Source organism: Pavona decussata, unplaced genomic scaffold, assembly GCF_977016875.1.
Source record: "Pavona decussata unplaced genomic scaffold, jaPavDecu1.1 SCAFFOLD_83, whole genome shotgun sequence".
Taxonomy (NCBI): domain Eukaryota; kingdom Metazoa; phylum Cnidaria; class Anthozoa; order Scleractinia; family Agariciidae; genus Pavona; species Pavona decussata.
In genome coordinates this window covers 1320321-1333375 of record NW_028145501.1, presented here as the reverse complement: position 1 = coordinate 1333375, position 13055 = coordinate 1320321, and the positions used below count along the sequence as shown (strand labels likewise).

The following is a 13055-nucleotide window of genomic DNA, read 5'->3' as shown; positions in this document are numbered from 1 at the left end:
ATTTTTTTTCTTAATTTTTAACGCTATGTTGTGTTACCCATGAAAAACGATAACTGAAAGCTAGCCATTGTCGCCAAATCAGCCCTTGACTCTAAATACTGTAGATCACAGGTAACCCAAGCTCTGCGAGCGTTTCAGTGTTGGGGGTAATTTGAGTTTCACGATAACTATTTAACAATTATTCCATGAGTGCGCGTTGGATATGAGATGGTAAATAGCCAACGAGGCGCGAAGCGCTGAGTTGGCTATAACCAATCTCATATCCAACAAGCGCGAATAGAATAATTGTTTTATTAAATTCTCCCCGTTTGGATATTGCTGTCGAAGTTTACTGAATTTTATTTTAAGTAAAACTTTCTTTCAAATTAAAACGACCGGATGTTCAGGCAACTTCCGACCAAAGCGCGCGAAACGTAATGATCACATGACACGCGCAGCTCTTTGCAAACGGAGTTGAATGAAAAATCGAAAGCGAAGTAGATCAGACACAGCCGGACATTTCAAATTCAAGAAACGTTCAAGTGTACGAGTAACAACCTCTTGAGACAAGCATTCAAGTGCTTTTGAATTTTAGCTCATCGAGAAGCGTAATAGTTGTGCACATTTGAGCAAATGTTTTGGGTTCCGAGCAAAGGAACGGATCAAGGACGGCTTTTTTTATGCTGAACTGAATTCCTCGCAGACGTTTTAAAACACTTAAGCCAAGCCGAGTCCAAGTGTACGATGTATAACCGCACTGAGACAAGCATTCAGTGCAAGTTTTTAAACTTCAAGCTTATCGAGAAGGGTAAGAGCTGTGCACATTTGTACAAATGTTTTGCTGAGTGGTGCCGAGCGACGGAAACGAAGATTATGGCCGCCGCTCGTACGGATTTCATAGATGAACTTTTGTAACTGGAGTCCTCGTAAACGCGTAGAAACAGAAAGGCAGGCATTAAGCTCTTCTTGAGAAATTTCTTCGATCGGCTTTAACCTCTTACCACCAGGGTTTGCAAGCCATCCTGAAATTTTTGAAGGTAATCGGTTGTTATTGTTGTTGTTGTTGTTGTTGTTATGTGATCTAAATCGTAAAATCGTGCGATTTTTCTGATTTTAAAGGGAACTTCAGAGATACGTACCATTAAATAATTGTGGCTTTTATTGTTGTTTTATTGAGATGGCATTGTCTGGTATTTCTTTCTTTTCTTTTCTTTTTTCTCCATTTTTCCGAAGAAACTTTCGCTTCCCGCCGAAAAAAATTTTTAGTTTAGCGACACCTGGGGCAATCGTTTTCCATATAAGGTCAAACTACGGTATATGAGCTGATAACCGGGATTTAGTGAACCAATCAGAACGCTAGAAATGCAATATCCGAGGCTGAGAATTTAATAATACGTAATGGCGAAAATTGAAGGTTTTGTATGGGCGAAAAATGTTTCGTATTTGAAGACAAAACATAACGAATGATTTTTCAATAAAACCGCGTATATACTGTACGTGCATTGCGAAGGTCGACACAAGCGCTCGTAGAGCCTGGCATGGGTTACCTGTGTAATGAACGATAAGAATTTACTACGTTGTCTAAACCTCATGAGGTGTCCAACATTACTTTGACTACGTTTTGAGCTGTAAGATCTATACTGCACCTGGATTCAGGGCAGAGACCATAATCCACTGACAGAACAATAAAACCATGTATTTTCAATGACATGTTGCGCACTAAAGCCGCTACTCCGAGGTGTAGAACGAAAACTGCTTATCTTAGCCCAAAGAAAATCATGATCTCTTGTCATAGCAAGGTCATAGCGAAGTAACAAGCCTGCCGCACACTTGAGGAAAGAGCTGAGCAAACTGCCTCGCGAGGCCAAGCAAGGCAATCAGCGCAGCTGTTTCCTCAAGTGTGCGGTTGAGTTTTCGTGAGAATTTCGCCCCGCGAGGAGAAATCTCAAATATCAAACATGATAGATATTTTCCTCACGGCCTCGCGAGGCGAAAAACTCACGAAAACGCAACCGCACACGTGATGAAACAGCTGAGCTAATCGCCTCGCGAGGTAGTTTGCTCAGCTCTTTCCTTAAGTGTGCGGCAGGCTTTTTTAAGGCTCTATTCAAAACTAATGAGTCTATCATAATGAACGTAAACAAAAATCGCAGCAACAAACCTAATATGGTGAAAGAACAATGAAAAAAATTTGCATTCGTACCCTGGAATTACATTATGGCAAACAAAACAATGTGAATTATTGTTGTTTGCAAGGACGCGTTGCTTACATAAAAAAGACTACTTGTGAATAACGTACACATTTAAGCGACAGAGCCGGGTCTTTGTTGTAATGGTATTTTTTTCCCGGCCGTAGCCAAATTTGCTGAAGAAGCCGAACGTTTCCCTGCCTGCAAACACGGCCTGCCTGGAAGATTAAAGTGTAAGTACACTAGTTTAATGCTTGTTAGTCCAATAAACCAATATCGTATTGATCGTATTGTATGGCGGTTAAACGGATCAAGCACCTGAGTTGGTTCAACAGACTCCTGAACAGTGCAAAACGTTAGACATCGACTAACATCCTTATCTAAAACTTCTTATGAGAAGGCCCGAATGTTTTACCGTTGAACATGCTTATACAAAATGATGTTTCGGCCTACAAATATTTGACCATTTCACCAGGGCTTTATTGTTTACATCTGGGCTTTACGTTGCTCGATACAGCTGTCATTTGCTTACCCAAATGTTTTGAACGGTCAGTTCGCTGTTTATATGGTTCATGGTCATCACGATTTGACCAATTCTAAAGGCAGCAGTGAATTAAACTTCACGTATGCTTATGTTACCTTTATTGAATAACAATTCGTGTGATCACAGTATTTCGATTTTCATTTATATCCGCGGAGCAAGCTACTGGCAATCTTCTGTAGCTGGGGTCTTCTTGTGCTCAGTTCTCGGTGACAATCGATGGAATTACGGCCACTATCCGCACCTCTGTCGAGTAATTTTCTAGTTACGAATAAAAAAATGGTCGTTAAAGTGAGTTTGGGTGAAAAATTCTTAGTTGCTACTGGGTTTCAAAATGTGTAGTGTGGCGGAAAGACCGTGCAGAATTCACATGGTTTCCGAGAAACAAGTTACTGTATGTGAACGGCATAGATCGGCAATGTTCTTCGGCTTTCATTCAACAACAAAAACGCGCACTGGGAATACTTTCTGTTAAACAACGCGCGCGAAGACGGAGACTAAAAAGAAAATTAAACTATTCAGTTAAGCCTCTTTGTCATCTTAATTACAAAGCGTGTCTGAAAACGACTGTTTATGAAGGACATCTTAGATTCCGAAATCGTCTGACAAACGCGCAGCAAAAACGTTGAAGTTCGGACAGAATCAAATCATTGCACATATGACTGCAAAAATAAGTTCGCAGCAACTGAGAGTTATTTTGCATTTGAATATGCCGGCAAGTCCAGAAACACAGCCATTGTTATTCAATTTTGGGCTAAACAGACTAGTTTGCTCGAGAAACTAAAAGCAATGCAAAAAGGGTAATGGTTCTTGTCCACTGGGAAAAAGTTTACAAGGAATGTGTAATTAAAAAGAAAGGCCGATTTTAGTGTCCTATTCATAGTAGGACTCTTTTTGAAAAGCGATAAGTGCCTTGATTGTCAGAAAATTGTTTTCGGTATCCACTGGTTTGTTATATCCTAAAACAATATAGCCAGTTTATTGACGAGTTTAAATATCATATCGCGACGGAGCGAATCTTCTGATTCGGAAAATCTTGGACTTCTTCGAGGGTTTCGTTATGCCATCGGGAGGGTTCGGATCATCTTCGTTATATTCGGACTGATACTTGTGTAATTTTCGCGATGTAGTCCGTGAGGTGATAAACGGGTATTTTACTCACGGACTTATCGCATTGATATCCATGCTTGATAATTACTGCGGTATTATCAGGTCCCTCCCAACTCATGCGTCAAACATTTTTCACATTTCTCCCAATTATTTTTCATTTGCAGGCCGTCTACACATTTCCAGGTAATTCCAATTTGCAAATGGACGAGAAAGCTTACAGAGAATATCAAACTGGGGCAGCAGCGACTGTCGGAACTGTTCCCGATTATTACCCGAAGGAGTTCAAAAAATCTCGACGATGGCTCGCATACCTGTTGATCATCGGTGGTCCAATACTGCTGTGTGCGATTTTGCTTCTTGTTCTTCTTCTTGTTCCGTGGCCACACGAAGAACCGAACTTTTCAACCCACTGCATGCCCTCTGCTGAGTCAAACCGCTCAAAATTCACGGAAACTCTAAAAAAAATGGAAACTGTGTTTTATGAGACGCTTCATCCAAATGAAATTTACATGAAGTTCGGAGCCACTCCCGAAGAAATCCGACGAATCTTCCGACCGTGGGATCCGAGCCCGAGTACTCTCAAATCAAAAACCGACGCAGCAGTGAAGTTGCTTAAGGATTTGAATGCACTTACGATCAACGTTACTTTACTGAAAGTGAGGGAAAGGAAAGCACTTCATGTCGCCAAGGCCATTTTGTTGAATAACAACGGCTGGACGCCTCTGGGATCGAATTACTACGCTGGTGACTGGATGCTTGGTCCAGATGTGTTTTGCATGCAGCCAATCTGTTTCGTGCTCGTAAACCTTAATGCTGTGATTTCATATTTCAAACCACACAACGTGAACGGTTTGCGCGAGTTGGACAAGCTCATTCAGCAATATAACCATACTTTTGAAACGTACGTAGAAAACTTGAAGTTTGGCGTTCGTGCTGGTTATGTCCGTTCCAGACAGGCCTGTATAGCTGGTTTACACAACCTGCATTACCTGCTTTACCGGAATATTGCTCTCCAAAATGAAACAGGTACGGAGCAGTAAATGGTTTGAACTTTTCACAGTTTTGACTGACTTTTCAGTCTTCACAGCCAATAACATTACGACAAAACTGACAGATTCCCAATAACATCTCGACTTCGTTGACCAATCAGGTCAAAAATCAAAGACATTTTTAATCGAATTACTTGAGCTTCCTAAATACTATTTATAGCATACTTAATCCTGTTAAGCGTAAAGTTTGATTTATAACATCTAGGCTGAACAATTTTACTTTAGTATACAGCTACTTCAATTAACGTTGTCGGATCAAAGTATAAAGCTATAAGACAAGACCTCAAGATTCTGTGGATTTTTTTTATGAATAAATTCATCAAAATCAGCTGTGCCTCGTTTGTCTAGTGAAGATATACGATGGCGAGCCATTTGGATGAAAGAAATTTTAGGATATCAAATGAATGAGATGGCAGCCTCTTTGAAGATGTCTTTAAGCTTTAAGCGTTGATCCAACAACGTTAATTGAAATAACTGCATATGTGTTTAACCTAAATACCGATCGAAGTATTTAAAGGACGATGCCTGCTTTTGTTACTGCGCATACGTTCTGCGTATCTCAATACTCGGGTTTCCTATGGGTAATGCCTACTAATACAGGGATATTTTTGCACTGTTTAAAACTATGCCGAGAAAGCAGAACTTAGCAAGTGCCCTTGGTATCCAAAAAGAAAATTGGGGGTAACCATGCATTTTTCAGAGATAATAAAGCTTCATTTTCGAGAAAAAACTCCAAATATTACTTTGTATTTTCCTGCAACAATTGTTGCTTAATTATCTCTAAAAAATGCCCCGTTACCCCCAATTTCCTTTCTGGATTCCAGTAGCCTATACTAAGATCTACTTTTCCAGCATAGTCATGAACTGTGCAAAAATACTTCTGTATTAGGAGGCACCGTCCTTAAGTTGAGCACAAAATTCAAACTTCTGTTCGAAATGATAACGTGTGACGAGCTCTGAAATCTTACAAAACTTTCAACTTACAGGTGTTTATAAAGAAATGTTCTCCACGGTGATTCTGTCCACCGACTTCTTTGATGAACTCTCTGAGGAGGACAGCAAGGCCTGGAAAGAAGAGAAAGGAGAAGATGTGATGGCGTACTTCAACCGTTCGCTTCTAACATACATTGGTAAACCAGCCTTAAAAATGCTAAGGTTTGTACAATAGCCCATGTTAGTATATACCACACAACCGAACAGTGCTTTTCGCGCGCGCTGATTGGCTAGCTCAGAGGTGATTAGCCAAGTACTGTTCACCTCCGAGCAGCCGAAGAGAAACCGAGATGGCTTCCCGCTTCGCCACACTCACTTAAGAGGAAAATATTCCGATAAAAGAGACGACTATTACAAAAAATCAAAAATGGCAACAAAGTTTGGTTTGACGGCATTGCATAGTAAGTTATTTATTCTTTCAAACCTCGTATTCTAAGGCGAAAAATAAAATACACTACATTGTTCACGAAAACTGTCGAGCACTATAATTACAACGTAACAATGAAACATCTTATGTTTTGCGGCATGGTTCAACAACAAGACAAATTTTACACAACGATTGAAGAAAAGACACGTAGCAACTAAACAAGTGTGTCCAGAAGTTTCATTTGTCCGCAAGAAAGCGAGACGGAACTTTCTACAATAAGAAATCGCATACCGCGAGGCACGCGAGATTTTAAAATTTCCCACCGTTTGTCGGTATATTGTCAAAAATAAAGTAAATTTTGATCCACTTCTTACTCAGCTTGTATGGTATATACTAAAACAATTATTCACCTCAGTGTCAGTGAATAGTGATGGATATATCACTATTTACCTCCACTTTGGTGAATAATTGTTAATTACAGTTGTGTGCTTAGTTACCTGGCCTTCAAGTGAGAGCGAGGCTTGTGTGCTTAGTTACCCGGCCTTTGAGTGAGAGCGAGGCTTGTGTGCTTAGTTGTCCGGCCTTTGAGTGGAAGCGAGGCTGGACTTGACTTTGTTTGAATACAGACATTACTGCTTTTCATATGAAAATGACGTTGTACTCGTGTAACTCGTTTGGAAAATTGGCGCGGGAAATTTAAACGCGAAAATGGGCGATAGTCATATTCAATTTTTAGATCACTAAAATGTTATCTCCCACTTTTAAAGCTACGCTTTGAAATTTAGGCCCGGATCAAACGTCGAACTTTACATGAGACGAACTAAACTGAGCGAATCAAGTTCATGATAAGTTCGACGTTTGACTCAATTGCGACCAACACATTCTATCCGTCTGATTCAGACGGGTAGAACGTGTGAAGATAGACTGTGGGACCAACGTCGATTTTTTCGTGAATCGAACTTAATGAATAAATCTCACTGACGGAACTGGGGAGTCGTTTTTGCTGCTCTGAATTTGGTTCGACGAATTATGTTCCACGTTTGACCCAACGGTCGAGCTTTACCCATTTGGGTCGACCCAAATTGTATAATTTAGCTCGTCTCATGTGAAGTTCGACGTTTGACTCCGGCCTTAGAAACTATTTCCAACAATTTAACGCAGGGTAATGGGCTTCTGTTTAACGTCAATTTGTTACAGGAGTGGAGGTTACTTTTAAGAACCATGTAAAAATGTTTCTGTTTGCGGCGATAGATATCTCGAGGACGACCACTTGAAGAACTGTCCTCCTGAGACCCTGGCCGCTGGTCTTCAGAAACTGCCTCTTCCTTACGTGTATGTATGGCAAGATAACCAGAATCTCGGATGGGATACGAACTCCCCGGCAAACCAAAAACTTCCCACCGGGGAGGTGCTGAAGGGGAGCAAAACCTATGAGTCCATGATGAGATTTTATACAACCTTTGATATCACACCAGCGCAACTGAGAGACAAAGCTTTGAATCGCCTTAACAGCCTTTATAGCAAGGTGAGATTATTTTCTCTTTTATTTATTACTATTTTTCTCTTTTAATTTGCAATCTTGAATCTTCACGTGCGTGATTTCATCATAGTTAATATAACGCAATGGTTAGGAAGCCTGACAAACTTCTTTGCTATATGTTTTTGTTAGCATTTTTGGCCTTGACCGTGCACAAACCACAATAGATTTTGAAATGTGTTGGAACAACTGACCGATAGAAACGTTCCTGTTAAGATATTCAGCTGTAGTGTGAACGTTAAAACAAAGGATTGTGCACGATCGTGTCCGTCCCAACATAAATTGCAGCACCATTGTTTCATGGCAAGATTTCATAACCAGTCCCTCAATTAACTATGATTTAATATAAAAAGTGCTTACAAAATTAGAACCTCGCATTATTTTGCACGTTTATTGACCCAATTTTAGACATGTCCAATCCCAACCTATCCATGATGCATGCTTTGGGGGTATTAAAACGAATGAAACAGCCATCGTACTCAACTTAATCGAAGCTGGTGGTTCAAATTTCTCTCCTGTTCCTATTTTGAAAGCGCTGACTGTGACGAGCCTTAACGTGGAAGTCCTACGCCAGATTTTAATGGACCTGTACCTTTTAAAAGATTTATTTTCACTGGACCCTGATAACCTGCAGTTACATTGTTTTTTAGGGTTGGAATCATTTTTCTGTTGCTCGTCCTTTTGTCCTCTCAACCAACCATGTAAGACGTTGTAAACAGGGCAGGTGCCCCCCCTCCCCCCCAAGATTACTCTCCTCTTCTTCAAAATATTAATTTAAAATAATTGTTTTAACACACTGCCAGTCAGCACCATCGCCAATCCCGTATAATCGCCAGGAGAATCCCTGGGGCACTGGATTTTTACGGTAACACAATGCAAGTGAAATGCACAGTCGTTAAGGCCAGCCAATGGAGATCTTTTTTTTCGATTTCCCCAGCGTCTCTCTTGACTACTGCCCAAAGAGCCTGAGGGGTTAGGGTTCGATATCACACCATCACCTGATGGCAGAAGACCAGCAATATGTTATTATCAGGAACTACATTATTAAAATTTTTCATCTGTTACAGACTGTGCAGCTCGTTAAAGACTATACTGGTAACAGCGATGACATAAAAGCACGTGATTTATTCATAAGTGAGATCCAAGCCGCGGACATGTTTTTCAATGACAACCTGTTTCCTAGCAACGAGTCTGACGAAAACGCCTTTATAAAATGCTTTGATGCTGAGAGTGCTAAGCTGTATTGTCCCAAACGATGGGAGGCCATGCAGACTTGGATAAAAAGCACGAATGAGGTAACAACTGGTTTTTCCTGTTAGACATGTATAGAGGTCTTTTGTAAATAGATGGAAGTGATTGGGTGAAGTCGTCATTGACTACTCACTTAAAAAAAAAAAGGGGGGGGGGGGGGGTGTTTTTTAACCAGTAGCGAGGTGTTTGCAAATCGGATGAAACACTCTTCCTCGTGTTTTACACAGTTTCTCAAGCCATTAATATTTATCCGAGAAATTCAAAGCAAAAGTTGACAAAAGTTTAAGACAATTACAATCACATTTCCAAACCACCTTCACAGCAGTGATTTCCTTTGTTTGTCTTCGGTTCTGCTCGTACTCCATGCCATAGTTATCACTGCCGTATTCTTTGAACAGGTGAAGGAGAAAATCAAACCTTTCTACAAAAATTTCCTCTACAAGGATGGCCCGAAGAAATGCATACCAAAATGCCCCATGGAAATCGTTCCTTGGTTCCATCCACACTCTGTGTTCCACGCTTATTCCTTAGGCACAAAAGACTGCTCTATCAAAGCAGCCCAAGCGCTGCCTTTCTTCATGGAAAATTATGGACCAAAATGGACGGGATATACGACTACAATTCATGAAGTTGCAGGACATCATCTTGAGGTTTGGCTTTACATTTAATCCATTACGCATGTGCCACACATGACATTCCATTCCTAGCAGTATGCAGGATGTTTGTCCCATGAACCTACTTTAATGGCTTTAGCTCCCACGAGTCTCCTGTAGCTCAGTGGTAGAGCATCTGAACTAGTAATCAGAAGGTCATAGGTTCGACTCCTGATAGGAACACTCGGATTTCAGTCCTTTTTTCCGAGTATGCCCGCGTCACTCACTGAATAATACATCATTCTTACTTACTTTTAAATTCTTCATGAGAAATCACGAGAACTACACGAACGCCACGGTAAAATGCCCGAGGGAAAGACAGTTCTAAGACAAATCACGAAACATCAAAAATAATGGACGCGTATCTGGTTGGCTGAAAAAATATTACATTAGAGCAATATTTTACTGATGGACAAAACGGCATTTTCATCTTCTACAGGTTCAAAGCTTTGCAGAGTATTTTCAAAGCGACTGTACTGATCCAATCGCATGGTTGAACGCTCCGAACTATTTTGCGGCGATCACCGAGGGTTGGGCAGCTTACAGTGAAGATGAGCTGTATCCAGACTACACAACACTTTATACCACCAAATCAGACAAGGAAATCCTGCGGCAGAGATATGGCATGTTATACTATCAGGTGAGTTTGTAAAACAAAGTTCTCAAACTCATTAATATTTCATCAAGAGAAAACAAAGAAAATCACTACCGTGACCGTGGTTTGAATATGTGATCCTAATTACCATACAATTTTGCCAATTTTAGCCTTGAATTTCTCCAAGAATTATTGATCATTTGAGAAGCCATATCGAACACTCGAAAGTGTGTCTCATCAGATATCCAAACACCTCGAAGTCGTTTAAAAAAACTCGGCTGCGCCTGGTTTTTTCAACCTACTTTTCAGAGTTTGGATATCTGATGAAACACTCTTCCTCGTGTTTGATATATTACTTGAATATTGGCTGAAAGGGAATTGTAGCTCAGTTTGAACTTTGCTATTACAGGCAAAGAAACTGTGGCAAAGTATGGAATGATATAATTCAACACATTGTTATCCTGCCCAAACAAGGTTATGGTGCACTCAACATTCGTTGTCCGTACACAAGATATCCTGCGATATACGTTTAACAATGAGACGCATCATGTGAAATTCCTCATTTATTTCCTAACTTTTCTAAGTACATATTGCATCGATGTTGTCATCTATTTGATAGTCAATTATCCTTATAATTACACACAGCTACTGCAGCTACTTCTAAAATCCGAATCGAAATAAAGTACCTGCCTGTCCGCCCGCCGGCTTACCAACCTACTTCCTTACCTACCTACCTACCTACCTACCTACCTACCTACCTACCTACCTACCTACCTACCTACCTACCTACCTACCTACCTACCTACCTACTCACCTACCCACCTACTTACCTACCTACCAACCAACCTACCTACTTACCTACCTACCTACCTACCTACCTACCTACCTACCTACTTACCTACCTACTCACCTACCCACCTACTTACCTACCTACCAACCAACCTACCTACTTACCTACCTACCTACCTACCTACCTACCTACCTACCTACCTACCTACCTACCTACCTACTTACCTACCTACTCACCTACCCACCTACTTACCTACCTACCAACCAACCTACCTACTTACCTACCTACCTACCTACCTACCTACCTACCGACCTACCAACCTACCTACTTACCTACCTACCTACCTACCTACCTACCTACCTACCTACCTACCTACCTACCTACCCACCTACCTACCTACCCACCTACATACCTACCTACCTACCTACCTACCTACCTACCAACCAACCAACCAGGTAGGTAGGTAACCAACCTACCTACCTACCTACCTACCTACCTATCTATCTACCCACCTACCTACCTGCCTACTACCTGCCTACCTACCATTGACTTTTTTAACGCCTTCAATTAGTAATTCGTGTATGTATGTCCTTAACACCGCCTGCCTAGATTAGCTCGCTATTTGCAGGCGGTGTTTACTGTAAGTAACTGTTTGAAAAACTTAATAAACTTGAACTACCCACCTACCTACCTACCTACCTACCTACCTACCTACCTACCTACCTACCTACCTACCTACCTACTTTACGTGTGGCTACCCTTTCTCCCCTTTCCCCTCCTCTATATCTTCGTGCATTACTCTTTGCTGAAATTTTAACTTTAATTTTTGACAGAAACTTTACGCTCTTCGCGTTGTAGCCGACATTGACTTAAACTTCTACGGTAAACCAGTGTCTGAAATTCGAGATATGTACCGACGATACGTGTGGGAAGACAACAATCACCAAGTCAACAAAGACATCATACGATTGCAGAGTACGCCGGGATTTGTAACAAGCTACTTGACCGGACAAATGGAAATCTCGCGCGTCAAGAATATGGCTGAGAAGGAACTGGGTCAAGATTTTTCACTGAAGGATTTTCATTACGAGATCCTGCGCGAAGGGGAGTTCCCGCTGACTTATCTGGAGGAGCACATTAAAGCTTATATCGCTTGTAAGAAATATCCTCAGAAAGTAGGCTGTAAAGAATTCTCCTAGCTTAGCTTGTATCTTCTGATGCACAATATGGTTTTTCGTTATCGTTCCGACGAAACATTCAGTGATAGGCGATGTGTAAAAAGCGATGAAAAACTTGGAATGCTAGAATGGAGTACTTTTGAACATTGTAAAATCCTGTTTGAATCAGTTGTCAGACAAGCTCTGCATTGAAAATTCCTCACGAGCGATCAATTCTCCCCTGAGCGGCCATCTTTAAAAATTCACATTTGAATCATTTCTCAGCCAATTTTGCATTTATGCAGCTGTGTATAATTTCTTGTCCACTGCGCAGGCGTTCTTTAAGTCGTAACGTAAGGTTCCACCCTAACGTCAAGTGACGAGCAACTGAGAACGGCTGCGTAAGCGACTAGCATCTCTTGAAAGAGACAAATTTTGCGGTGTAGCTTACGCCGAAGGATTTGCATGAGCCAAGTCTAATGAAATTGGTTTTCTAAAAAGCTTGAAGGAAACGTACTGTGATTTACTAAATATTATAGCATTTTGGTAGTTAGTTTACAAATAACATACCGTATATAAGCAGTATAAAAATAGATACGCAATGCGTTTGTGTGCAAAGAGCTGAAGTGACTGCACTGAATCAATACTCCGGTTATTCCAGTTTTATCTGTGTAATTTTAGAACACTAGATTGTGAAATAAATGAATTTTTGTCAATGTACGTGTTGTGAGGTCAGGAATGCAAGGCTGGATTTTGCCTGGAACAAAATAGGCCATGTCCGAGTTGTTTTGAATCTTGTTATGAAAGCGAGGCTTCGTGCAAAGCATTTCATGTGAAAACTCGT

General features: G+C 40.8%; 1 protein-coding gene across 1 annotated transcript; it reads left to right on the top strand.

The window, feature by feature from the left end:
- Positions 1–2175: 2175 nt before the first annotated feature.
- Positions 2176–12253, top strand: LOC146475760 (uncharacterized). Its single transcript, XM_085115357.1, has 8 exons — positions 2176–2401; positions 3984–4845; positions 5855–6023; positions 7480–7753; positions 8833–9060; positions 9415–9666; positions 10109–10309; positions 11888–12253. The coding sequence occupies exons 2-8, from the start codon at positions 4020–4022 to the stop codon at positions 12251–12253; spliced, it is 2316 nt and encodes a 771-aa protein (XP_084971483.1). The 5' UTR covers positions 2176–2401; positions 3984–4019.
- The last annotated feature ends 802 nt before the right edge of the window (positions 12254–13055 follow it).

Bases quoted from the DNA above. Each gene is read 5' to 3' on its own strand.
- LOC146475760 (XM_085115357.1), top strand. From the start codon at position 4,020: ATGGACGAGAAAGCTTACAGAGAATATCAAACTGGGGCAGCAGCGACT. The intron at 4,846-5,854 runs GTACGGAGCAGT...TTCAACTTACAG, and splicing joins TGCTCTCCAAAATGAAACAG to GTGTTTATAAAGAAATGTTC. The intron at 10,310-11,887 runs GTGAGTTTGTAA...AATTTTTGACAG, and splicing joins ATGGCATGTTATACTATCAG to AAACTTTACGCTCTTCGCGT.